This window comes from Pseudonaja textilis, chromosome 3 (assembly GCF_049901715.1).
Source record: "Pseudonaja textilis isolate UNSWEBS1 chromosome 3, rPseTex1.2, whole genome shotgun sequence".
In the NCBI taxonomy this organism is placed as follows: domain Eukaryota; kingdom Metazoa; phylum Chordata; class Lepidosauria; order Squamata; family Elapidae; genus Pseudonaja; species Pseudonaja textilis.
Window position 1 is genome coordinate 116,906,633 of NC_141992.1, and position 26,085 is coordinate 116,932,717.

The following is a 26,085-nucleotide window of genomic DNA, read 5'->3' on the forward strand; positions in this document are numbered from 1 at the left end:
TCCTTGGGCTAAACAGGGCGGCACAAAATTGTTCACCTTACTTTGCAGGAATAATTACATTACTAGACACATATTGGAAAAAATATAGTCCGAATATAAACTAAGAATTAAAAAATGCTAGAGGAGGAAATTATGCATGGTTGCACTAACAATTTTACTCTGATAATGTAAGAACTTGCCATTTTCATAAAGGTTTAGATTAAGAGAGTTGGAAGGGACCTTGTAGGTCATGTAGTCCAACCCCCCGCCCAAGCAGGAGACCCTATACCCTAAAGGTGTTATGAGATAATTAGCTTTAAGCAGAGGATTGCAAACTGAGTGGTTTGTCACAGAATCAGTCATTCTTCTTCAAGATGTGTTGATCTGAATATGTGAGAATATTCCAAAATTTTATATTTAGCCCAGACTGGCGCTATTGGTATCTTACTGAAACCTGTGTAGCTCTTGGTTTCTTTTGTTATTTTGCCTATTTTGACATTAGTCTAGGGGTGGGATCCTACCAGCATAGCAACTGGTTCGCTTCACACGCGTACGCACCAAATGCACATTACTTTACAAATTACTGAGTCTGGCAAGCATTCACTTGCTCCAGCTGACGAGCGGCACTCAGCTGTGCTGCGCAAAGCAGCGGAGGAGGGAAAAGCATGGAATAAAGCACAGTCTAGAGCCCGGGCAGGCCGGTGGGCCATACAGATGACCAGAAAATCATCACAGCAAAGCAGTTTGGTGTCAGTTGCTCTTCAGATCTACCGGTTCTAGAGAACCGGACTGAAATGGGAGCAACCCACCCCTGCATTAGTCCTGGAAATTGTAAAAGAAATCTTCCATCCATTCTCATCTGCAGTGAGTCCTTTAAGACAGGGTCTCTGAATAAACTGAAATGCTTTTTCCTAGGTTGCTTGATACCTGGGTGAAGTTTGTGACATAAACTGCCAAGGGACTCGCATTATTTGGTCTTTTGATTCTTTATGCCCAGTCTTCTTTCCATTGTTTTGTCAGCCTCCCCATAATCTTCTGTCATGACAGTGAACCATATTACATTCATGGGGATGTGGATTGCATGGCTGAGCATGCTAGTTGGCATGGAGGCCACAGCTTAAGATTATTATTTTTTTGTTTTACAAAATGATTCATTTAATTGAATAGCTTTTTCTCAGAGTGTCATAAAGGAGCTATAACTTGATTTGTTATGCTTTTAAATTACAAACATTTGAATATCAATTCCTTTAATAGTGTGTCTGCTGAGTAAATATTTTCTGAAAGCAATTTTGAGAAATAAGAATTTCTCACCATCAGGCAAGTGGAACTACAGGAATACGCAGTTGAGATGAAAAGACATTGCAGTCAATGGAGGGTGGATAAGATCTCGCAACTCACCTGTGTAATTTAGTTAACCAAACTCTGGCCTTTCGTTTACTCATCTAAAATATTTATTTGTTTAAACTAAGGGAAGCAGTTTACAATAAAAATGAAATTTGGTGAATTTTTACACAAACATTAAAGAAAGTGTGCCTCTAGCAATCTGTCTTCAGCATCACTCTATTCTCATGTTAACAGTTTGTACTCTCTTTAATCAGACCTGTTAATCAGGACAAACAATGCATTGGATTTGAAGAATATGTTCATCTTTCAGTCTCCAAGATTTTCTGAATGATGATGCTTTGATACACCCTTCCCTCTGGTTATTCACACACAAATGCTAACAGAAAATGCTGATGATTAATTATAATTTGCTTTAAAAAATTTTTTAAAAATTTATTCAAACAATCTATCTTCCATTTAAACAGTGTGTCATCTGGGTACAAATATCTTGTGCGATAACCATTACAGTTTGTACCTATTCATTGCTTGGTACTAATACTCTATTCTTACTTAATACTAATATACATAATACATCTAATTCTTATAACATTCCCCATCTTAACATTTTTAATTCTTTTCACCTGTTTATTATTTTTCACTAATCTTCTTTAATTTCTAACTTCCATATTTATTCTCTAGCCATTGATAGAATAATTCCCATATCAGCAATGTTCAGTTTGCTCCTTCTCTTTAAATTGCTAGTGTTAGCCTATTCATTTCTGCATATTCTAATATTTTTTTAATCACATTCTCTTCAGTCAAAATCTCTTCACTTTTCCAATTTTGTGCAAATACAATTCTAGCTGCAGTTCATACATGAATAATTAAATATACCTTCTCTTTACTATAAGTTTCAGGTATAATCCCCAACAGAAATATTTCAGGTTTTAAATCAATATGTTGCTGTATCATCACGTATGTATTTTTGTCCAATATCTTTTAGTTTCTATGCATGTCCACCACATATGATAATATGATCCAGATGTTTGGTGGCATTTCCAATATTTAGCTGATTTATCTTTAAACATCCTTGCCAGTCTTGTTGACGCAAAATGCCATTTATAACTTGCCTTGAAGATCATTTGGCATCTTCTTTAATGCTGAATAGATTTTTACTTCATTAATGTTGTCAGTGATAATAATTATGTCTATCCCCACAACTACTTATTCTCTTAATCTGAAGCACCACCAATATATATTTAAAAGCTCTTAGCCACCCCATTTCCGCAGGTTTTTTTTTTTTGTTGTTGTTGTAAATTTGATTTTATTATTGGATCGAAACTAAGAGTTTTCCTGTTTAGCTTTGCATCTATTTTGCTCATAGGATGGATTAGCATTCCAAGGATTTTTATTTTCAGACTTTGTAGTTTGAACATCCTTTTTTCTATTTTGAGCCTTCTTTTAAATAGTCTTGTTAAGCAGCCTTATGGCACATTAATATAAAACAAGTAAGTGTTTAGGTAACAAAGAAACAAATCAAAAACTCTTCTGAACTTTTAAGATGCTACTATAGAAGGTCTGTTGCTTCTGTTGTGTATACAGAGCATAGATTTATGTCTAGAAAACATGCTGAATTATTTTTTATAATGCTTTACATTGTGAACATGAGTTCAGCCAATGCCACTATCAATTCCTTTTAAAAGAAGACTTTTGCCATTGATTCTTATCAGGAATCAGTCACAATCTGAATATAACAAGATAGAATGGTCAAGAAAAGAAGATTATCAGTGTCATGCGATTCATTTAGAAACATTTAGAACAAAAGATTTCTGCACAGAATCCTTATGCAGAGGAAAATGGCACCCAATTATTTTCTGGCTGTTATTTTTTAATAATAGCAAAACTTGAAACTAAACATGAAAGCCTTACCTATCAAACTTGTGCTATGTCTAGCAATAAGGAAGTGGAAAGTTCCCATCTTTAAAAATGGAATGGAAACACAGTTAGATTCAAGGCTGTGACAAGAAAATTACCGTTTCATGTTGCATTGACTTCTTTTCTTAATTGAAGGAGGAAACAATGTTGATGCTACTTGTTCCATACTAAGCAGGCTTGTAGACCTGCAATCCGATTGGTCCGGGAAACCTGGGCCATGATTGGACGATATGAACATCTCTGATTGGTTTGTACAGGGCTTGCCGCGATTGGGTGAAACCAAGCACGGCAAGCTTGAAAGACTGTCATAGGCTGCCTAGCCGTAGCTGGCTCTATATAAAGGGCTGCCGCGGCTGGGTTTGCCATCTCAGAATCTGCCCCCTTAATAAAGAGCTGTTGTTCACTACTCGAGCCTCGTGTCTTAATGGCACCCACCGACCATACTTAACACTACTCATTTAAACATGTCTGATTCTCAGCAGTTCTATGGACCAACTCTAACTTTTTTCAGGTTGTTTATCTTTTTGCTTTACTTAAATTTTAATTAACTATTTTTTTTGCTGACTCCAACTCTTCTCCTTATAAGAGGGTGTGCATAAGCGCACCAACGTGCCTACCGTCCCTGTCCTATTGATTCTTTTTATTTTTCTTATAAGTATCCATTTCATGTATTCCTAACAATATATATACTTATATATTATCTTGTAAGCTATTGACCAATAAAATAAATAAATAAATAGAACCACAGCTGAGCTAAACATGCTGCTGCTTTGTTTCTGGTGTCAACCAGAAGGAAGGGTATATAAAAACTTCAATAGTTAAGAGAATACTGGAGGATGAGACTGGAAAGCGAAAATCTTTCGTCTTTGGTGCATTAAGACTATTCAGCTGGCTCCAGAAAGCATGCCCGATCAAGAGAGCTTCTAGGAAATCTTAATGTAATTTGCACTGAGCTTAGATGGGTGAGGAATATTTTGGAATACAAACTGCCAACCCGAGAATATGTGTATTTGCCTTTCTGAAGAGAAATTGTTGGAGGCAGGCTATTCACACCAGGTTTAAGCTTGATTTAGTTGCTACCTTGTTTTTTTTCACACCTTACTTGTGAAGTGTTTCCTTATAATTTTCACTGTAAACTGCAAACAAGTAGATATTTTTAAAACAAAATAGTAAATGAAAGTTAGAACTTGATTAAGCTAGACTGATGAGCTGACAGATCATATGTATCATATCTCATATCTCTGCTTATTTTTAATGAACTTCCACAATTTATAGCTAGTTATACCTCCACCTGCCTGGTAGTGAAAATAAATTCTTTCTTAAAGTTAGTGTGAAAAAATAATGTTTACTTGTATATATATTACTTAAGTATTGTCAGATTCTGCCACCAGTTTAAGTGTTCCTTATTTAGTTTCAAAACTCTCAGTTTTCTATTATTTGGAGGTATAGAAAATTACAAACGTTTCATCCCTTTGTTTTTGTTTTTTTAAATGATGCCTTATTTTTACTTTGTGCCTTTTTAAAAAGTTGGTCTCCTCCAAATTGTATTATTCATAGAATCATATTGCTTTGGAATTAGACAAAATTTAATTTGAGATGGACCCCAACTTTGAATGCATTGCTTTATGTTGCATCAGAGATAAATTATTATATTCCTGTTATTGATTAACTATTACAAAACAAGAAGAAAGATTTTGGGGGCAAAGTCTGTGTCTTCAAGGTGATGTCTAATGTGAGTCTATAGACCAGCACAAACAAAGAAAGAAAAATTTTATTTATTTATTTATTTATTTTTGTCAATTGTTTACAAGATAACAGGTATAAGTAAAAACTTGGATGTTTGCAGCCCAGATGGTGTAGTGATAATAGAATCAAGGCCCAAAGCTATGTGTATCAATGCTGACATGCTAAAATATACTCAATATATTTACACAAAGATAATACAGTATATAACGTAGGAAAGAGTATGTATAATTTTCCGTTGGAGTAATACGATAATGAATCCATTAATGACAGATATTCAATGGTTAATATTGCCAGATCTTTCAAATGCATTTTCCCTTCTTCAGATTTTAATAGGCAACCCTACAATATTTACTATAAGTTTTTTTAAACAAATAAAGGGCATTTTGTTGTGGAAGTTAGGGGCCTATGGGATATGTCGCTTTAAAACATAATGTATCTATTCAGCCATTCTATTAAATCCATTCTTGCTTCTTCGGCATATGGCTTATCTTTCGGCTTCATGTCTTCAGGCTTACACTGTGCAAAACCATGAACTTGTCCAGGATATACTTTAATTTTATAATTTACATTACAATATTCTGTAAGTTTTTCCTCCAGCAAAGAGACCTGTAGCAGAATATATATATATACATGTTACATATTTATGGTAAATTTTAACATTATACTTTTAAGTTATTTGTTCACACATAACCTGGATTCTTGGACAATTTTGCTTAAAAGTCAAGGCTACCTAAAGTGTAGTTAAGCAACAGTCCTTTAAATACCATTGACCTCTGACTTTTTTAAAATCATATCTAAATAGGAATATGCCTTCTGCACCTGGTGATAATGTACACTGCTCAAAAAAATAAAGGGAGCACTTAAACAACACAATGTAACTCCAAGTCAATCATACTTCTGTGAAATCAAACTGTCCACTTTGGTAGCAACACTGATTGACAATCAATTTCACATGCTGTTGTGCAAATGGAATAGACAACAGGTGGAAAGCACAGGCAGTTAGCAAGACATCCCCAATAAAGGAGTGGTCCTGCAGATGGTGACCACAGACCACTTCTCAGTTCCTATGCTTTCTGGCTGATGGTTTGGTCACTTTTGAATGCTTGCAGTGCTTTCACTCTAGTGGTAGCATGAGACGGAGTCTACAACCCACACAAGTGGCTCAGGTAGTGCAACTCATCCAGGATGGCACATCAATGTGAGCTGTGGCAAGAAGGTTTGCTGTGTCTGTCAGCATAGTGTCCAGAGCATGGAGGCGCTACTAGGAGACAGGCCAGTACATCAGGAGATGTGGAGGAGTCCGTAGGAGGGCAACAACCCAGCATCAGGACCGCTACCTCCGCCTTTGTACAAGGAGAGATAGGAAGAGCACTGCCAGAGCCCTGAAAAATGATCTCCAACAGGCCACAAATGTGCATGTGGCTGCTCAAATGGTCAGAAACAGACTCCATGAGGGTGGTATGAGGGCCCGACGTCCACAGGTGGGGGGTTGTGCTTACAGCCCAACACCGTGCAGGACGTTTGGCATTTGCCAGAGAACACCAAGATTGGCAAATTCACCACTGGCGCCCTGTGCTCTTCACAAATGAAAGCAGGTTCACACTGAGCACATGTGACAGATGTGACAGAGTCTGGAGACCCCGTAGAGAATGTCCTGCTGCCTGCAACATCTTCCAGCATGACCGGTTTGGCAGTGGGTCAGTAATGGTGTGGAGTGGCATTTCTTTAGGGGGCCGCACAGCCCTCCATGTCCTCGCCAGAGTTAGGTAGCCTGACTGCCATTAGGTACCGAGATGAGATCCTCAGACCCCTTGTGAGACCATATGCTGGTGCGGTTGGCCCTGGGTTCCTCCTAATGCACGACAATGCTAGACCTCGTGGCTGGAGTGTGTCAGCAGTTCCTGCAAGATGAAGACATTGATGCTTTTAACTGGCCCGCCCGTTCCCCGGACCTGAATCCAATTGAGCACATCTGGGACATCACGTCTCACTCCATTCACCAACGCCACATTGCACCACAGACTGTCCAGGAGTTGGGGGATGCTTTAGTCCAGGTGTGGGAGGAGATCCCTCAGGAGACCATCTGCCACCTCATCAGGAGCATGCTCAGGTGTTGTAAGGAGGTCATACAGGCACATGGAGGCCACACACACTACTGAACCTCATTTTGACTTGTTTTAAGGACATTACATCAAAGTTGGATCAGCCTGTAGTGTTTTTTTCCACTTTAATTTTGAGTGTAACTCCAAATCCAGACCTCCATGGGTTGTTAAATTTGATTTCCATTGATAATTTTTGTGTGATTTTGTTGTCAGTACATTCAACTATGTAATGAACAAAGTATTTAATAAGAATATTTCATTCATTCAGATCTAGGATGTCTTATTTTTGTGTTCCCTTTATTTTTTTGAGCAGTGTAGTTGGACAAGATGCCTCAAGGGACCCCTCTCAACTTTGCAATTCTTAAATTTAATTCCCCAAATGAAATTGCCAGCCTGGGACCATTATGCAATATATTCAAGGATTCAACAAGAAAATATGATGAATAGCAGTGATTGTGCTGCTTTAAAAGGAAACCAGGAAGTGGTTCTCCTTCTTCTAACACTTGGGAAGTATGGGGTACATATGTATCAAGATGTCAAGCTGAGCTGGAGCTGAAAAAGGCAGATGGAATCCCATGGCATTTTGGATCCTTCTATAACAGGAATATGATAGAACATCAACACTCGGTCTCAATCTCTATGACTACAGATAGTCCTTGGGTTACAGTGACAGTTGGGACTATAACCTCTAAGAAATGTGATTATAAACACAAGTTCACATCGGAAATCCTGGCAGTCCCTGTTGACATTGTTAAGCAAGGACTATACAGGTTGTTAAATGAGAACCTCACATGATTGTATTGTGGGAAGAGATGCTGAAACCATGTCCCAGTCAAGCAAGCCAGCAGGCAGGCACTACAGAGTATAGGTGGATGCTACAGAGTACCCATAGGTGGATGAGTTCCATTGGCAGGCACTTCAGAGCTTGCGTAGGCAGATAGGTGCTCTTGGCCAGCACTAGGAGGTGTGGAGGGCAAGTGGGCCACTACAGAGTGCAGGCAGGCAGGTGCTAGAGAGTAGCAATAGCAATAACAATGGCACTTAGACTTATATACGGCTCCAGAGTGCTTTATAGCATTCTCTAAGCGATTTACAAATGTCTGCATATTGCCCCCAACAATCTGGGTCCTCATTTTATCAACCTCAGAAGGATGGAAGGTTGAGTCAGCCTTGAGTTGGTTGGAATTGAACGGCTGGCCGTTAGCAGAGTCAGCCTGCAATACTACATTCTAATCACTGCGCCACTAAGGCTCCATTTTCCATTCTACTAGGGCAGGGATCGCCAACCTTTTGGACCTCAGGGACCACGAAACTCATAATTTTAAATCCCATGGATCAGACACGCTGGGAAAATCCCGAAAAATGTCTGCAGGAAAACTCCCCATCCCATTTCCTGCTGATTGATCATTCTTTATTTGGGATTGCAGGATACTTTCTCCAGCTCCGTTCTTGGGGGTGGGGGAGAGAGAGACTTTTGGCTTCGTGCAAGGAAAGTAGCAAAAACAGTAGAGGTCTTTCTTTCTTTCCCCCAAATTCTGCCAGAAATGAGTCTTTGTGAGACTTGTTGCACCAGCGCAGCCTTGTGTTCCTGTGCAGCCTGGATTAATTGCCTTGGGGGGTGTTCTTTGGGGATGACATTTCTCTGCAGACCACCAAAATTTTCTTGTGGACTATCAGTGGTCCCCAACCCACTGGTTGGTGACCACCGTACTGGGGACTCCTTGGGAGAAAAAGCAACAGGAATGACTTGCAACCTCTTACTTGCTTCTTCATTGACTTTACTTGTGGAGATCCAGGAGGGAAGATTGCAAATGGTGGTCATGTGGCCGCTGGGATGCTGCAATCATGGTAATTGCAAGTTGGTTAGCCAGTGCCCAGATTGCATTCCTGTGACTGTGGGATGCTGAAATGGCCGCAATTTTGAGGACGGTCATAACTGCCCCTTATCCAGTGCTATCATAATTTAGAATTGTTGCTGAATGAGGAGTCCTAATCAGAGGACTACGAGTAAACTTTATACCACAGAAACTTCAAGATTTTTTTAGTCCGTGCTTTTTGAGCAAACCAAATTTTGAACATCAAGTGTGGACAGGTCAAGAATTTTCAGTCCTTGGAAATGGGGCACATATATGGAATGATATTGCATAATACCTCTGAGCACACAATGAGTAGAATAAATGCTTTGGAGTAATTGCACCTTGTACTGCAGGAGAGGTTTCTGGGAAAATCGCACATTTTAGCTATCTTCTGCTTGTAAGTGTGCACTTTGTCACTGATAGTCCTTTCCCTACTAAAAACAACAACATCCTGCAAATTATTATCCATGCTAGAAAGCAGGCGGATAGTAAAATATTAAATTGATTTCAAATGATTCTCCCTCTGTGCAGGAATTCCCTTCTTCCACATAAACACTATGTAGCAGAGATGAACAGTTGTTTTCAGCTGCGACTCCAGTATCACATTAGTTGCTGCTAAATGTTCCCATTGGTAATACTACAGTAAAAGCAGCTGCTCATTATATTTTGGAATGACCCTTAAATGAAAATAAGGATCCCCAGCAATGCTTATTCCCCATTTTCACTCATTCTCTAAATGTATTGCAGTGATATCAGTCATAAAACTATTCAGAATCTGAAGATAATAATTTACCTGTTTAAGAGAAATTGTATGATCTTTCTCGCCAAAAATGAAAAAGGTTGGATTCAGTAAATTATATCTAGTTTCGGAATCTCTAATAATTCCTAAAAGAAGAGAAGTTACATTAAAACTACATTTTTTAAAGCAAACAATAAAAGTAGAAAACAAATACTCCATTTACCTTAATTATTATGTCATGTGATGGTGAGGCAGACATTTTAAGATATAATTGGAAAATATAATACAAATATAAAATGTTATTTGAACCACTCAAGTGGCTCTGCAGTTATTTGGAGCCTCTGTGGCGGAGTGGTTAGAGTGCAGTACTGCAAGCTACTTCTGCAGCCAGCTGTCTACAATTTGGCAGTTCAAATCCTACCAGGCTCAAGGTTGACTCAGCCTTCCATCCTTCTGAGGTGGGTAAAATGAGGACCCAAATTGTTGGGGGCAATATGCTGACTCTGTAAACTGCTTAGAGAGGGCTGTAAAGCACTATAAAGTGGTATATAAGTCTAAGTGCTATTGCTATTGCTATTTATGTTGGTACAGTTTCAATGTGCACTTGAGGGCCAAGGACATCTTATATATACTTCATTTATTAATTTTGAAAACAGCATTTAGTGCCAGCCAGTTCCTGTTGTTTCTATGATACTGGAGTATCCCCAATTCCTAGAACGTACTAAATTATGTATATTATCCAGGGGTGAGCTGCTGGGGGTTCACAGGGGTTCAGGAGAGCCCCTAGTTAAGATTCTGTGCAGTTTGGAGAACCCCCAAATCCAACTCCTGGCTGGCCCCGCCCACCCCCCATGGCCCATTTTTGATGCAGGTAAGTTCAGGCCACGTGCAGAAGTTCGGGGAGGGTTAAAAAAAAGCCTCCCGGAAGTTTGGGAAGGCTGGAAATGGGCTTGTTTCTGGCTTCCAGCAAGCCTCTGGAGCCCAGGGAGGCCATGGTGAAGGAGGCCGACTAAGCTATGCCCACCCATCAACCAGACAGAGAACCTTTTGCTAAAATTTTGGAAGCCCACCCCTGATATCATCTGCCAGTCCTATTATAAACTGCATTGTTTTCTATGCAGTATATCCAGGATACCAGTTCCCTTTCATGGTAAGTCTAGTACTAAAGCAGAGATTGCAAACCTGCACCAGCTTGATATGTATTAAAAAAAACTTTGGGTCTTCAGAAAATTATTTCTACAATTATTTGAAGAACATGAGTTGTAAAACATATTTACAGACTTTGGGGTGTATGTTTGGTTTCTAAAGGGCATACATTCTTCACAAATCAAACCACCGATGGAACAGACTAAAGAATGGAGAGGCAGCATGTACTATGCAAAGTCTTGTAAATGAATCTACAAAAATTTAATAATTTCAGTCATCATGATTACTTACCTAGCTGTCTTTGTCATTTATGATGTAGTCATGAAATAAACCACTTTTATAAAGCTTTCCTATCTGACCATCTGCTAGTATTTTTATTTGCCAGGGTTAATCAGTGAGAAGCTATTTATATTTTTGGCATACATAGATGAAAAATGATTTTAATAACATTAAGCTGGGCTAAATTGAATAAACTATTCTTGTTACTTGAGATAAGAAAATTAACAAGGGCTTTGACTGCTTCTCTTATTTCCACTTTTTGAAAAGAAATATCAATATGCTAGCCAAAGACTATAATTCTGTATGTACAACATAATCTTTGCATCTTTACTTCTTCCAAATAAACACACATAGGATATTCTCTTGGCCATATCTGTGCTCATGCTGGCTTGACACAATATGAATTTAAATCATATCCTCTAACTATACCAATCCTTTGCTGCCAAGCCTTCTTATTTAATATTTGGGTAAGGGGGCTATGAAGGTTTTTGAGAGCTTGGGTTGAAGCTTTTCAACCTCAATGGCCTGGAGAAATTGTGAGACAACCCAAGAGAATATTCTATCTATAGTTAGTCCTTGACTTACAGCCATTCATTTTAGTGACTATTCAAAGTTACAACAGCACTAAAAAAACGTGACCGTTGACTGTTTTTCCCAGTTATGAACGTGGTAGCATCCCCATGGTCATGTGATCAAAATTCAGACACTTGGCAACTGACTTGTATTTGTGATGGTTGCAGTGCCCCAGGTCATGTGATTACCTTTTGCGACCTTCTCACAAGCACAGTCAATGGGGAAGCCAGATTCAATTAACAATTGTGTCACAACTGTAGTGTTTCACTTAATATCTGTGGCAAGAAAGATCATAAAATGGGACAAAACTCACTTAACAACTGTCTTATTTAGCATTGGAAATTTTTGGACTCAATTGTGGTCACAGGTTGAGGACTACCTGTATGATTATTGGAAATTAGGAGAAGTAAACATGCATAAGGTGGTGATGTACATATTTAATCATAAAATGGGAATGTATATTTTTCATATTATTGAATGTTCTTCAATTATTCTGTGAAAAGTGGAAATGACAGACACAATAAAATCGCAGGCATTTTCCTTCTTCCCAGGAACAAAAATAATTTACCACTTTACAAAAACATACAATAAAAAAGTATAGAAGCATAGAAAATAGAAAAGAAAATAGTAATTTTTTAAAAAAAGCATTTTTAAAAGCTGATTTTAAACAATTTTCTATTTGTAAGGCAACAGTTAGAGCCATTAGGCTATGTCAGAACGTATTTTTTCTAAAGGAGCTTTAGAAAATATTAGCAGGGCGATCACCAACTCAGCTGAAAGAGCAATCTTTCCTCTGTCAGCTGTCCAATGAATTGCAGCAGTTACTCGGAAACAAACTGAAGCAGATTATTTGAAATGGATAAAAGCCTAAAGGTGACATAACATATAAATGCGTACTTCAAAAGTGAAATACGGCATAAAAATGCAACCCGAAGTCTTGGATAGTGAGTAGGGTGATAACATTCATTTTTTTTCCTTCCAGAAGAAATTGTGTGCCTGTCTGGTAATGGGGCAATTAGATACACAGATATGCCCCTTGTTTGTGAGAGAGAGACAAAAAAGAGCACTCAGCTTGTAAAATGGTCTTACTTATATAATGCAATTTATCTTTACAAATAATTATTTAATACTGTTCAAATATTTAGAAATTGAAGAATTAATAAGCATTCTTCAGTACCGTAGAGGGAGACTCCAGCCTTTAATTCAGGATTTGTTAGCATCACGTGATGTACAGCCATTCCACCCCAGGAAAATCCAACAATACCAATCCCGGTTGCGTTATACTGCTCTTTTAAATATTTTAAGACCATATCAACTGTCCTAAGAAAATGAAAGCATAAACAAAAAAGACATCTTTGTATGTACCTAAAACAAACTACACAGTTATCAAAATGTATCTTTCCTGCTTATTAAAAACAATTTCTTATAAAACATTATCCACTCAGGTGCTGGTTTCTTAAGAGGATGACAATAGACTACCAATTAAGTCTTAGAATGGATTTTCTAAAATGAAATGCCCGTGGTGAACAACTTATTGTTGTATTTGGTACTCATTTACAAATAAATGCACCAATGACAAACACTGATCACATTCTAGAGCAAGGATCTTCAAACAAGTTTAAGACTTGTGGACTTCAACTCCCAGAATTCCTGAGCTAACACGACTGGAGGAGGAATTCTGGGAGTTGAAGTCCACAGGTCTTAAAGCTGCCAAGTTTGAAGACCCTTGTTCTAGAGAGTTTGAAACCCACATTAATTGAAATTTTATAAACTGCATAACTACAATAGAACGCTGGAGCCTTATTGTCCTTTTGCTCTGCTCAGTCACTTTTACAGATAGTTGGTTGTTGATTTTCTACTGTTGTTCTGGGCATTGTCCTTTACTTTGGAAAGCTCCCAAAAAGCAAGGATAGGTTGTCTCAGTACTGGGGTATGGCTTAATTTGAGTTGAAGAAGGCAAGTGAAATGCCTCGCTCATGCCCCAGCCTGCTACTTTTAGCTATTGTTAACTGCTTATCTCCACCAAATTCCAACCTAAAGGAATTAAAAAATGCAAAGTATCTAAAAAAAGGTGTTTTGCAATAAACACAATTGGCAGCATTTCTGGTCTATTGATTTACTTGAAAAGGTGTCTGATATAATCCATTGTTTGATAAGCCATAGTACTGAACTATTATTTTACTATTACGGACATGTTAAAATGATAACAGCATGATGTATATTTTTGAATTTCCAATCAAATAATTAAAAAATGTTTTGGTTTGGTACTATTTTAAATCTTTATGAAGATGCCTACTTTTAACTTGCGAATGAGGTGTTCAGTGGATGTTCACTTTGGTGATTCTGTCACATTACGTACAAGCATTTTAACAATAGACAGAGAGAGAGATTTAAAATCACTCTAGGTTAAAAGAAAGTCATTAAATAAATATACTGTATAGGCAAGCCAAGGGAGAAGGAGGAAAGAAAGAAGAGAAATGGGACTACAGTATCTTTTCCTTCTACATGCAAAACAATATGGGACAGGTAGATCAAAACTTACAACAGTTCATTTAGTGACCGTTCAAAGTTAAAACAGCACTGGAAAATCTGCATTATGACCATTTTTCACAGCATCCCCATGGTCATGTGATCAAAATTCAGATGCTTGGCAACTGACTTGTATTTATGGTTGCGGTGTCCTGGAGTCATGTGATCACCTTTTGTGGCCTTCTGATGAGCAAAGTCAATGGGGAAGCCAGATTCACTAACAACCAGGTTATTAACAACTGCAGTGATTCACTTAACAACCATGACAAGAAAGGTCATAAAATGGAGCAAAATTCGCTTAACAAATGTCTCACCTAGCAACAGAAATGTTGGGCTCAGCTGTGGTCGTAAGTCGAGAACTACCTGTACGTGTGGCTATATAATTTATACTTAGTATTTTTCTACATGAAAACATTGCTTGCATCATCCTTGCCCCAATCATGTAATTAGGTTGTACAGTTCACCAATAAAAATGGTACAGCTCCACAGAGATATGTAGAGTCATCTACAAATATAGGTATAACTTGCAACACAACAGTAACATTAAAACTCTCTAGTGTGAGATACATTTTTCATTTCCCCTATATGTGCAACCTTAGATAGATAGTAAAGCACCATTCACACATTAGGTCACAGTAGATGTCAATAGCTAACCAACTCTGGCTGATTTAGAAAATACAGAGTAATTGGATGGAGAAAATATTTTGGAAGCAGATGAATAAGAGGTCTGTAGCCGAGTGAATAAAGAAGAAAAACGATGGGAGAAATATTATAGAAATATATATAGAAATGATTGTTATATATTCCAGAACTGAAATAAATGTTGATGTTGAGTAATTATAAAAATGATGTCATAATTGTTGAGAGAATGTTGTATGCTTTAGGTGTGGGTGGTATATCAAAGAATGGCTGTGTAACTTTTTTAAAGTGAAGACTACATCTCTAAATGATTAGAATAATGGCATTTTTGCTTTGTTATACAAACAGAAAAGAAAAAAGAATGCAAAATCTATTGGGGGATTAGCTTATTATTAATGCATGGGAGTGTATTTGGCAAATTTCTGACCGAAAGTAAGTAAGTGGTAGAAAAACAAGACTCTGAGAAATGCTGTATATCTCTTATATGAGGAAAAGCATATAAAGATTTTGTTTCTCAGTACTGAGAACTGTATAAATAACATTCATTATATATTGGTAGTTTAGAGAAAGAATATTATTATATGAATAGATTGGGACATTTCATGAGAATAGGGAATTGAAGATTGGTTGTTAAACATGGTAAGAGTGCTATATGTAAGAATAAATGGAATACTTAGTGAACAGATGAATACTGAATAGTGAGTTGGACAAGAATGTGTATATAAAGAAATGGTGAATCATTACAGCAAGTAAATGAATTGCTGCCCAGGTACAGTAACCTCAACCATAATATAATATTTATTAAGGATGAGAAAATAGAACAAGACATGTTTTTACATGCACAGCTTGGTTCTATGTGGTACCCATTCTTTTGTGAATAGTGTATTCTCAACATTGCAAAGTTAGATAAAAACCTTGAGTGCATAGAAGAATAAATCTGTTTCTAATGTAGGAACTGGTGCAAAGATAAGGTAGAAGTGCAGATAGTTTCCAAGGTGTATTGTTAGAGTGAATGGAATTGGTATAAACTAGGTTTATAGTTCCTATTCTCTTCGCTTAATTTATTTGCTTACTACTACTGCTGCTTAACTTTTTTTCTGTGCTTCACCTAAGGTGCTCAGCAATTGGCCTGCATTTGAATCAGAATCACAGAAGGCTGGAAGGGATCTTGGAGGTCTTCTAGTCTAGCCCTCTGCCCAAGGCAAAGTTGTTTATTCTGAAAAGACATTGTATGATGGTATGCAAGTATGTATGCTTTGGTGAATCCAATGGAAACAAAAAATCCTAAAAAAACAAAGAACATTGATCCTTCTTTTTCTGTTGGGAAGCTAACTTATTTTATCTTAAAAGGTATCAAGGCTGCAATCTTCTCTCTCCACTCTTTGCTGGCCTATCAATTATGAATAGCTTTCTGGCTTTGCTTAATTAACCTGTTTTCTTAATCAGATACCTATCAGTTGCATTTACTTTTAAATAATCTTACTTGTCCACTTTCATGGGATCTCGATCCTTTAACCAGTCTCCAAAATTCTGCCAATGATCATTTGGTGTCCAAGGTACCTTTCCCAGAAAAAAATCTGGGCAGATGGTTCTGTAAAAATATTGCATTAATAACTTATTTGAAGATTTCTGTGAGAGATGAATTCCCAAGTTATCTCTTTAGTTCTCTATTTATTTTTCTTCAGTAGTCTAAGTTATCTAAAATATTAAAAGTGTTATTCATCTCCAGTCAATTCTATACAAATATTACTGCATTAAAACAATATGTATTTACAATAACACAGAAAAACACACATACACATGTACAAAAAAAGCTAGCTCTTAAGAAGTTAACAAGCATGAAGTTTAGATAGATAAATATTTATTAAATTTATACACTCCTGACTCACAGTAATTCTATAAATTGTTTAAAAAAAACAAATCAAAATATTAAAGCTAACTACTAACAATAAAGATAAACAACACATTTCTAATTTTTAACCTATCCAGTGTTTTTCTTACTTAGAAGGAATTTCCACTAAAATGCAATTAATTTAATGCTTATATCATTATTTCTTAAACCTCTCAGGACTCTTTCCCGCTTTTAAAAATTGTAGAGGAATCCAAAAGAGCTTTTGTTTCAATGGGTTATATTGTATTAAAATTTAAAATGAACATATTCACTGCCACTACCGCTTCTCATGATTGTTTGATGGGATTTTAATATTGTATTATTTTTAATATTGTATTATTTTTAATATTGTATTATTTTTAATATTGTATTATTTTTCAAGGTAGATTGGCAAATAATTTTGATTTTGTGAACCCATGAAAGGGCCTTGGGAGACACCCAGATTCCTAGGACTACACTTTAAGAAACTCTGGTTTATGTAATTATTTATGATTGCAGCTTTAGTGGATATGTTAATAATGATATGCATTAAGTCTTCACATTATATTTGGACATAAAAGAGGTCTATTTTCTGGCAAGCGACACCATCCAGCTGGGAATTTTTTGTTAAGCTTCTTGGTCCCATCTATGCAGGTGTAAGATATAGGCATGATTCAGCCAAAATTTATTTTGTTTTAGTGGGGGAGTTGTATACATGAGCTAAACGTTTTATTGGAAAAGGAAACTGAATGGTTTTAAAAATTGGGGTTGTTCTTAGGGCTCTGGTGCACAGTTTGGCTTCTGCTTGTGACTGGGAATGAGAGGACGATAACAGCCTTGGTTTGGATCTCACCTATGAGGATGCTATGCGCATTGATCCTGGATGGCTCCTGGTTTTCAGAAGAGGTCAGTGTAAGAGAGTTCCACAATAGGAAAATTGTGTGCATGACCCAAACACAGATTAAGAGTTTTCTTTAAGGATCGCCTCATGGCAATTAACCCTGGCAAAGCTTAGCTATTTTTCCAACTTTACAGCATCTGCAAAATACTAAGCTGTGGCCATTTTTAGAATATCCCAGTCCATTGTGGGCAAGGAGAATCCTAGGAAACACTTACAGGTCTGTTGTATGGACTGTGTGGACTGTTCTAGGCATCTTGTTATATAAGTCCTTTGGATTTTCTCAGAGATAGAATGTGGCTGTATTGGTTCTACAGAGTCACCTGAGGAATGATCTTGCCTGGTTACCTCTGAAGAATTAGTACCTGTTGACTCTGATGAAGTGAACAGACTCCTTGGAAACATGAGTTTGGCCATTTATATTTTAGATCCACATCCCTGCTAGACTTCTAGGAGATGAATTGTGATTAGATTCATGAAAGCTGAATATTTCTTTGCAAGAGGGATAGGCCACCCTATCTTGAAAGAACCAGATTTCTTTCCTCTCCTGAAGAAGCTAAAACTCTACATGGCATGGCGCCAGACTATTTGCAGAACTGCTTGTTTCCAGTCATCTCTGTCCATCCCAACAGTTCTAACAAGGAAAACACACCCTGTGTCCCTTCCATGAAACACCATTATCTTGTTGGATATCCAGGACTCATGCCTTCTCTGTGGCACTGCCTGCCATACAGAACAGCCGAGAGCCTCAACCCTACTTGCCTTTCCTTGTGTAATGAAGAGCTGGCTGTTAAACACACACAGCTGGCTGAGGTTGTTTTATTATCAGCTGAAATTGCTGTTTATGACCTTGGACATTTGTGATTTGGAGTCTTTAAATTTTTAACTTTATATGCCACCTAGAGACATTGCTGTAAGACTGCATAGTTTAAATAAATGACTATATGTCTGCTTTTCCTTTTTTTAAAAAAAAATTCCTGCATTCCTGCAGGGCAGTGTTGATTATATGAACTAAAGAAGAATCCTCATATTTCTATTTGCTATGTGGCAATTCATTCGTACTTCTAATTAGGGCTACTATATCTGGACTGACAAATATGAGTGCCACTAGACAGCAGCAAAACAAATGCATGTGTCCCTTTCCTGCTGTCTAAAGGCTGGTTAGACTGTTGCAGCACAGGTATGGCAGTCCTCACCATTTATCACCTCCCTCACTATACATTTTTTACATTCTTGAAAGAATAGGAACCCTTGCTTACGTGTATCCATTAGAAGCAATTATATCAGCAACATATTTTGTGTCTGGGAATTGCCATCCAAATATGTCATGAACCAAAATCACAGCTTTGTTTGTATCAGAAGCAGGTCGACAAACATATGCTTTGATGTTCTGAATTTGCACTTCCTGGCCACGCCCTTCATAATTCCTCCTTCTTCCGATGTCATACTGGAAAGGCAAATCTCCACTGGCCATTTAAAAAAAAACTGAAAGAGAAACACAATCATTAGTCAAGTCCCACAAAAGCTATAATAACACTAACGGCATTCCAAGTGGTAACAGAAAGAAAAGATTAAAATGAAATCTAACTGGCATTTATGTGACTTTTCAGATTTTGTCTCTTTAAAGTTGTCAGAAAAAGAACAACTCTTACCACAAGTAGGAATCAGCTACTCCCAAAAAATCAGTGAGAACCCTACAGGATGTTGCATCTGACAACTTTGCTTATTTTATTTATTTTTATTTTATTTGGTTTGTCAATTGCTTACAAGATAATAGGTATAAGTAAAAACATAGCTATGAGTACATGGATACATATAAGAAAAATAAAAAGAATCAATAGGACAGGGACGATAGGCACGTTGGTGCGCTTATGCACGCCCCCTTATAAGGAGAAGAGTTGGAGTCAGCAAAAAAAAATAGTTAATTAAAATTTAAGTAAAGCAAAAAGATAAACAACCTGAAAAAAGTTAGAGTTGGTCCATAGAACTGCTGAGAATCAGGCATGTTTAAATGAGTAGCATCAACATTGTCCACTCCTTCAATTAAGAAAAGAAGTCAATGCAACATGAAACGGTAATTTTCTTGTCACAGCCTTGAATCCAACTGTGTTTCCATTCCATTGTTAAAGATGGGAACTTTCCACTTCCTTATTGCTAGACATAGCACAAGTTTGATAGGTAAGGCTTTCATGTTTAGTTTCAAGTTTTGCTATTATTAAAAAATAACAGCCTGAAAATCATTGGGTGCTATTTTCCTCTGCATAAAGATTCTGTGCAGAAATCTTTTGTTCTAAATGTTTCTAAATGAATCGCATGACACTGATAATCTTCTTTTCTTGACCATTCTATCTTGTTATATTCAGATTGTGACTGATTCCTGATAAGAATCAATGGCAAAAGTCTTCTTTTAAAAGGAATTGATAGTGGCATTGGCTGAACTCATGTTCACAATGTAAAGCATTATAAAAAATAATTCAGCATGTTTTCTAGACATAAATCTATGCTCTGTATACACAACAGAAGCAACAGACCTTCTATAGTAGCATCTTAAAAGTTCAGAAGAGTTTTTGATTTGTTTCTTTGTTACCTAAACACTTACTTGTTTTATATTAATGTGCCATAAGGCTGCTTAACAAGACTATTTAAAAGAAGGCTCAAAATAGAAAAAAGGATGTTCAAACTACAAAGTCTGAAAATAAAAATCCTTGGAATGCTAATCCATCCTATGAGCAAAATAGATGCAAAGCTAAACAGGAAAACTCTTAGTTTTGATCCAATAATAAAAACAAATTTACAACAGCAACAACAACAACAATAAAAAAAACCTATGGAAATGGGGTGGCTAAGAGCTTTTAAATATATATTGGTGGTGCTTCAGATTAAGAGAATAAGTAGTTGTGGGGATAGACATAATTATTATCACTGACAACATTAATGAAGCAAAAATCTATTCAGCATTAAAGAAGATGCCAAATGATCTTCAAGGCAAGTTATAAATGGCATTTTGCGTCAACAAGACTGGCAAGGATGTTTAAAGATAAATCAGCTAAATATTGGAAATGCCACCAGACAGCTGGATCATATTATCATATGTGGTGGACATGCACAGAAACTAAAAGATATTGGACAAAAATACATACGTGATGATACAGCAACATATTGATTTAAAACCTGAAATATTTCTGTTGGGGATTATACCTGAAACTTATAGTAAAGAGAAGGTATATTTAATTATTCATGTATGAACTGCAGCTAGAATTGTATTTGCACAAAATTGGAAAAGTGAAGAGATTTTGACTGAAGAGAATGTGATTAAAAAAATATTAGAATATGCAGAAATGAATAGGCTAACACTAGCAATTTAAAGAGAAGGAGCAAACTGAACATTGCTGATATGGGAATTAATTTATCAATGGCTGGAGAATAAATATGGAAGTTAGAAATTAAAGAAGATTAGCAAAAAATAATAAACATGTGAAAAGAATTAAAAATGTTAAGATGGGGAATGTTATAAGAATTAGATGTATTATGTATACTAGTATTAAGTAAGAATAGAGTATTAGTACCAAGCAATGAATAGGTACAAACTGTAATGGTTATCGCACAAGAAATTTGCACCCAGATGACGCACTGTTTAAATGGAAGATATATTGTTTGAATAAATTTCAAAAAATTTTTTTAAAGCAAATTATAATTAATCATCAGCATTTCCTGTTAGCATTTGTGTGTGAATAACCAGAGGGAAGGGTATATCAAAGCATCATCATTCAGAAAATACTGGAGACTGAAAGATGAACATATTCTTCAAATCCAATGCATTGTTTGTCCTGATTAACAGGTCTGATTAAAGAGAGTACAAACTGCTAACATGAGAATAGAGTGATGCTGAAGACAGATTGCTAGAGGCACACTTTCTTTAATGTTTGTGTAAACATTCACCAAATTTCATTTTTATTGTAAACTGCTTCCCTTAGTTTAAACAAATAAATATTTTAGATGAGTAAACGAAAGGCCAGAGTTTGGTTAACTAAATTACACAGGTGAGTTGCGAGATCTTATCCACCCTCCATTGACTGCAATGTCTTTTCATCTCAACTGCATATTCCTGTACTTCTACTTGCCTGATGGTGAGAAATTCTTATTTCTCAAAATTGCTTTCAGAAAATATTTACTCAGCAGACACACTATTAAAGGAATTGATATTCAAATGTTCGTAATTTAAAAGCATAACAAATCAAGTTATAGCTCCTTTATGACACTCTGAGAAAAAGCTATTCAATTAAATGAATCATTTTGTAAAACAAAAAAATAATAATCTTAAGCTGTGGCCTCCATGCCAACTAGCATGCTCAGCCATGCAATCCACATCCCCATGAATATAATATGGTTCACTGTCATGACAGAAGATTATGGGGAGGCTGACAAAACAATGGAAAGAAGACTGGGCATAAAGAATCAAAAGACCAAATGCGAGTCCCTTGGCAGTTTATGTCACAAACTTCACCCAGGTATCAAGCAACCTAGGAAAAAGCATTTCAGTTTATTCAGAGACCCTGTCTTAAAGGACTCACTGCAGATGAGAATGGATGGAAGATTTCTTTTACAATTTCCAGGACTAATGCAGGGGTGGGTTGCTCCCAGTTCTCTAGAACCAGTAGATCTGAAGAGCAACTGACGCCAAACTGCTTTGCTGTGATGATTTTCTGGTCATCTGTATGGCCCACCGGCCTGCCCGGGCTCTAGACTGTGCTTTATTCCATGCTTTTCCCTCCTCCGCTGCTTTGCGCAGCACAGCTGAGTGCCACTCGTCAGCTGGAGCAAGTGAACGCTTGCCAGACTCAGTAATTTGTAAAGTAATGTGCATTTGGTGCGCACGTGTGTGAAGCAAACCAGTTGCTATGCTGGTAGGATCCCACCCCTAGACTAATGTCAAAATAGGCAAAATAACAAAAAAAATCAAGAGCTACACAGGTTTCAGTAAGATACCAATAGCGCCAGTCTGGGCTAAATATAAAATTTTGGAATATTCTCACATATTCAGATCAACACATCCTGAAGAAGAATGAATGATTCTGTGACAAACCACTCAGTTTGCAATCCTCTGCTTAAAGCTAATTATCTCATAACACCTTTAGGGTATAGGGTCTCCTGCTTGGGCGGGGGGGGTTGGACTACATGACCTACAAGGTCCCTTCCAACTCTGTTAATCTAAACCTTTATGAAAATGGCAAGTTCTTACATTATCAGAGTAAAATTGTTAGTGCAACCATGCATAATTTCCTCCTCTAGCATTTATTCATTCTTAGTTTATATTCGGACTATATTTTTTCCAATATGTGTCTAGTAATGTAATTATTCCTGCAAAGTAAGGTGAACAATTTTGTGCCGCCCTGTTTAGCCCAAGGATCTTACTTATTAATTATTCATTTCCACACCAAACCGGTTGTTATGCCGGTAGGATCCCACCCCTGAATGGATGGACTTCTCTTTTATACTAAAATCCACTAATATTACAGTGCTTTTATGTGGACATGAACTCCATTGCAGAATGGATGAACGACCAAATAGAAAAAGTACAGAGCCCTGTTCTCAATCCTGATCTAATGAACTGTGAATAATCTTAGACTAATGGCTCTCTTCTAGCTATTTACATCAGATATATTCTTATCAGGGGTAGGATTCAAATTTTTAGCAACCGGTTCTGTGGGTGTGGCTTAGTTGGTGAGTGTGGCTTGGTGGTCATGTGACTGGATGGACGTGGCTTGGTAGTCATGTGACTGGCTGGGTGTGGCCAACTCAATATCACTCACATCGAGGCACGCATCTCCTTGCCTGGCCTCTCATGACTGTGGGGATGCTGCAACAGTCATAAGTGTAAAAAATGGTCATAAGTCAGTTTTTTCAGTGCCATTGTAACTTTGAATGGTCACTCCACACAAGCAAAGTACCAGCAAAGGAGGGGAAAAAAACTCCAGAGAAATTCCTGAGACAGGAAGTCTACTCCTGCTAAGAATGTAATAAGGATTAACGGAGAGGCAGTTTCTGTAAGCAACACCAGAATAGTTCCTTCCTGCCTTCCTTACAGGATTAGGCCAGTAATTTCTTCTAACAACCGGTTCTCCGAACTGCTTAGAATGTTAACAACCGGTTCTAGCGAATAGGTGCGAACTGGTAGAATCCCACCCCTGATTCTTATACACACAAAACTGGGATGGGAATGTCACCCTTCACATCATAAAGAAGAAGATAAAATATATATAAATAACAGCAATAGAATTGTTCTTGCATTCAATCAGATCAATCAGATTTCGCATGCTCAAATATATCAAGCTGCAATTGCTTTCTTCCCCCCAAATATTTCACACCACAGTTGCTGTTATGTACTATTTTAAGCATCTGAGCATTTATTTTGATATTTGCAGGTTTTTTTAAAAAATTCTAACAAATCTGCTCCGGGTAAAAAAGGAGAAAGTCCAAATAGTACTCTAAAGGTATGTATATCCTCTAATAACAGGATACGGCAGTTACAATAATTAAAACTTTATTAACATTTAAAAACTGGATTCTTTGGGGCTCTTTGACCTTGGTTGTTTGCTTGCGGATGTTATTAACTAGGTAACAGCATCACTGTAAGTGAGTGTAGTTTCCAAATGGGAAACTATGAGCATCTTAGATCAAGCTAAATCCAAAAGATGCTAGGAAATTCCCAGAAGCTTGGCATTCAGACAAACCACTCATCAAGGGCAGTGGCGGATTAAGGCTCACTGGTGTCCTAAACACTGCCACATCTTGGTTCCCCCTCTCCTTTGTACATATTGTACAAACAAAGCCAAGTTTACACTACATAAAAGATTTTGTGATGCCCCCTTTGGTCCTGGTGCCCTAAGCATGTGGTTAGTCTGCTTAATGGTTAATATACATTGATCAAAGGACACACAGAGATAAACCACATTTACATATAATTCAAAAGAGGCAACTAAAAAAAAACTAAACAAAAACACATCTTCTCCAACAACCAATACCCAGATAAGCAGAGATTAACCGGAGACAAACAATCAATGAGAAAATATTCTAATCAGGGGATTACAAGAGAAAAACCACACCTCCACCAAGACTAGCAAAGTTCTGTATAAAAACAGGGAGAAAATCCCATATTCACTAGTACTGATGATGTTAAAGCATCTGCAAGCAAACAACCATGTACAGAAAGTGCCAAGAACTGAGCTTCTATTAGATATTGAACACAATCTGCATATTAAGCAAGCCATTGCAGCATTAGCTATTTTAAGAATGCTTCCCTTTATTGCTTGTGAAATAATTGACTTACTACCAAGCCAGTATGAATTAACATTAGCCATGACAAGACATGTTTTTAAAATATTGTCCAGTCATATACTGGTAGTACTATCATTGTTCTACCTCAAGAAAAGGTGAGCAGATGTTTTTATTCCACCTGTACATACCTGAATTGGAAAGCTTGTAATTGGAAACCAGGACAAACTCCTTTTGAAAGAGCCTAGGTGTTTGTGTCCTCTGCTGAAGGGAAAAACAGCAACTGCAGCTTGCGTCTGCTTACCAGCTACACCACCAGCTACACAACTGCAGCTTGTGTCTGCTTACCAGCTACACCACTCTGAAATTCAGATATGCTAAGAGATATAAGTGGTGGGAAGAAGGAGGCTCCTTCAGAATTAAATGTTTGACTGAGGAAGAAAGGAAAGAAACAGAGGCATGAATCATAGAGGCAAGCATCTCTTGTTCCTCAAGTATTGCTTTTAATGGGGAGGGATAACTTTGAGAGAAGAGATTGGAACAAGAAGAGATTGGACTGCCATTTGTCAGAAATGGTGTAGGGTCTCCCACCTGGGCAGGGGGGTTGGACTAGATGACCTATAAGGTCCCTTTTCTCCAGGACTACCACAATTATAAATAAATCACAATTAAACAAATTGAAATTAGCATCTTGTGCAAATGTCGTTTAACAAAGACGGCAGTCTTTGGAAGCTCAGTATTAGCAATCAGCTTTCAATTTTATCAGTCTCTCAACCAGCCTTATAACTGAACTGCTTGATGCTGGAAGTCAGGACCGGTCTATAATTCCGGATATCACCCCCCACCCCAAAGAAACAAGAAAGGAAAATTGAGAGAGAATGTCTATAGTGAAGGATTAGGATAAATTAGCATAAAATCAAGGATCAGTTTTTACTCATTTAACTCATTTAGCAAAACCATATTTATATTGTTTCAAGGAAGTTTTTCAAGATGTTGAAGAGATTGGAATTAGTGTTACTTTTTGTCTTAAACATTATAGTTAACAAATTATTCATATGTGATGAATGTGTTTTAAATATTTATATGAGGCATTTATATGCCTCATTTCATTCTTTTCTATGATGGTGGTATCCTAATCAGGCATCATTCAGTGTGTCCTCCACATTAGACACTTTAAACATTGGAAAGAGAAATGCATG

At 37.1% G+C, this 26,085-nt stretch overlaps 1 protein-coding gene across 1 annotated transcript; it reads right to left on the bottom strand.

The window, feature by feature from the left end:
• Nucleotides 1-5,042: 5,042 nt before the first annotated feature.
• Nucleotides 5,043-25,289, bottom strand: LOC113436478 (carboxymethylenebutenolidase homolog). Its single transcript, XM_026700908.2, has 6 exons — nucleotides 25,078-25,289; nucleotides 18,874-19,099; nucleotides 16,330-16,437; nucleotides 12,856-12,998; nucleotides 9,735-9,826; nucleotides 5,043-5,589 (listed from the first exon to the last, which is right to left on the bottom strand). The coding sequence occupies exons 2-6, from the start codon at nucleotides 19,086-19,088 to the stop codon at nucleotides 5,404-5,406; spliced, it is 744 nt and encodes a 247-aa protein (XP_026556693.1). The 5' UTR covers nucleotides 19,089-19,099; nucleotides 25,078-25,289; the 3' UTR covers nucleotides 5,043-5,403.
• Between the last annotated feature and the right edge of the window lie 796 nt (nucleotides 25,290-26,085).

Bases quoted from the DNA above. Each gene is read 5' to 3' on its own strand.
- LOC113436478 (XM_026700908.2), bottom strand. From the start codon at position 19,088: ATGGCCAGTGGAGATTTGCCTTTCCAGTATGACATCGGAAGAAGGAGG. The intron at 12,999-16,329 runs GTAAGATTATTT...TCATTTTCTTAG, and splicing joins GATCCCATGAAAGTGGACAA to GACAGTTGATATGGTCTTAA. The intron at 5,590-9,734 runs GTAAATTATTAT...ATTCTGCTACAG, and splicing joins ATACAATTTCTCTTAAACAG to GTCTCTTTGCTGGAGGAAAA.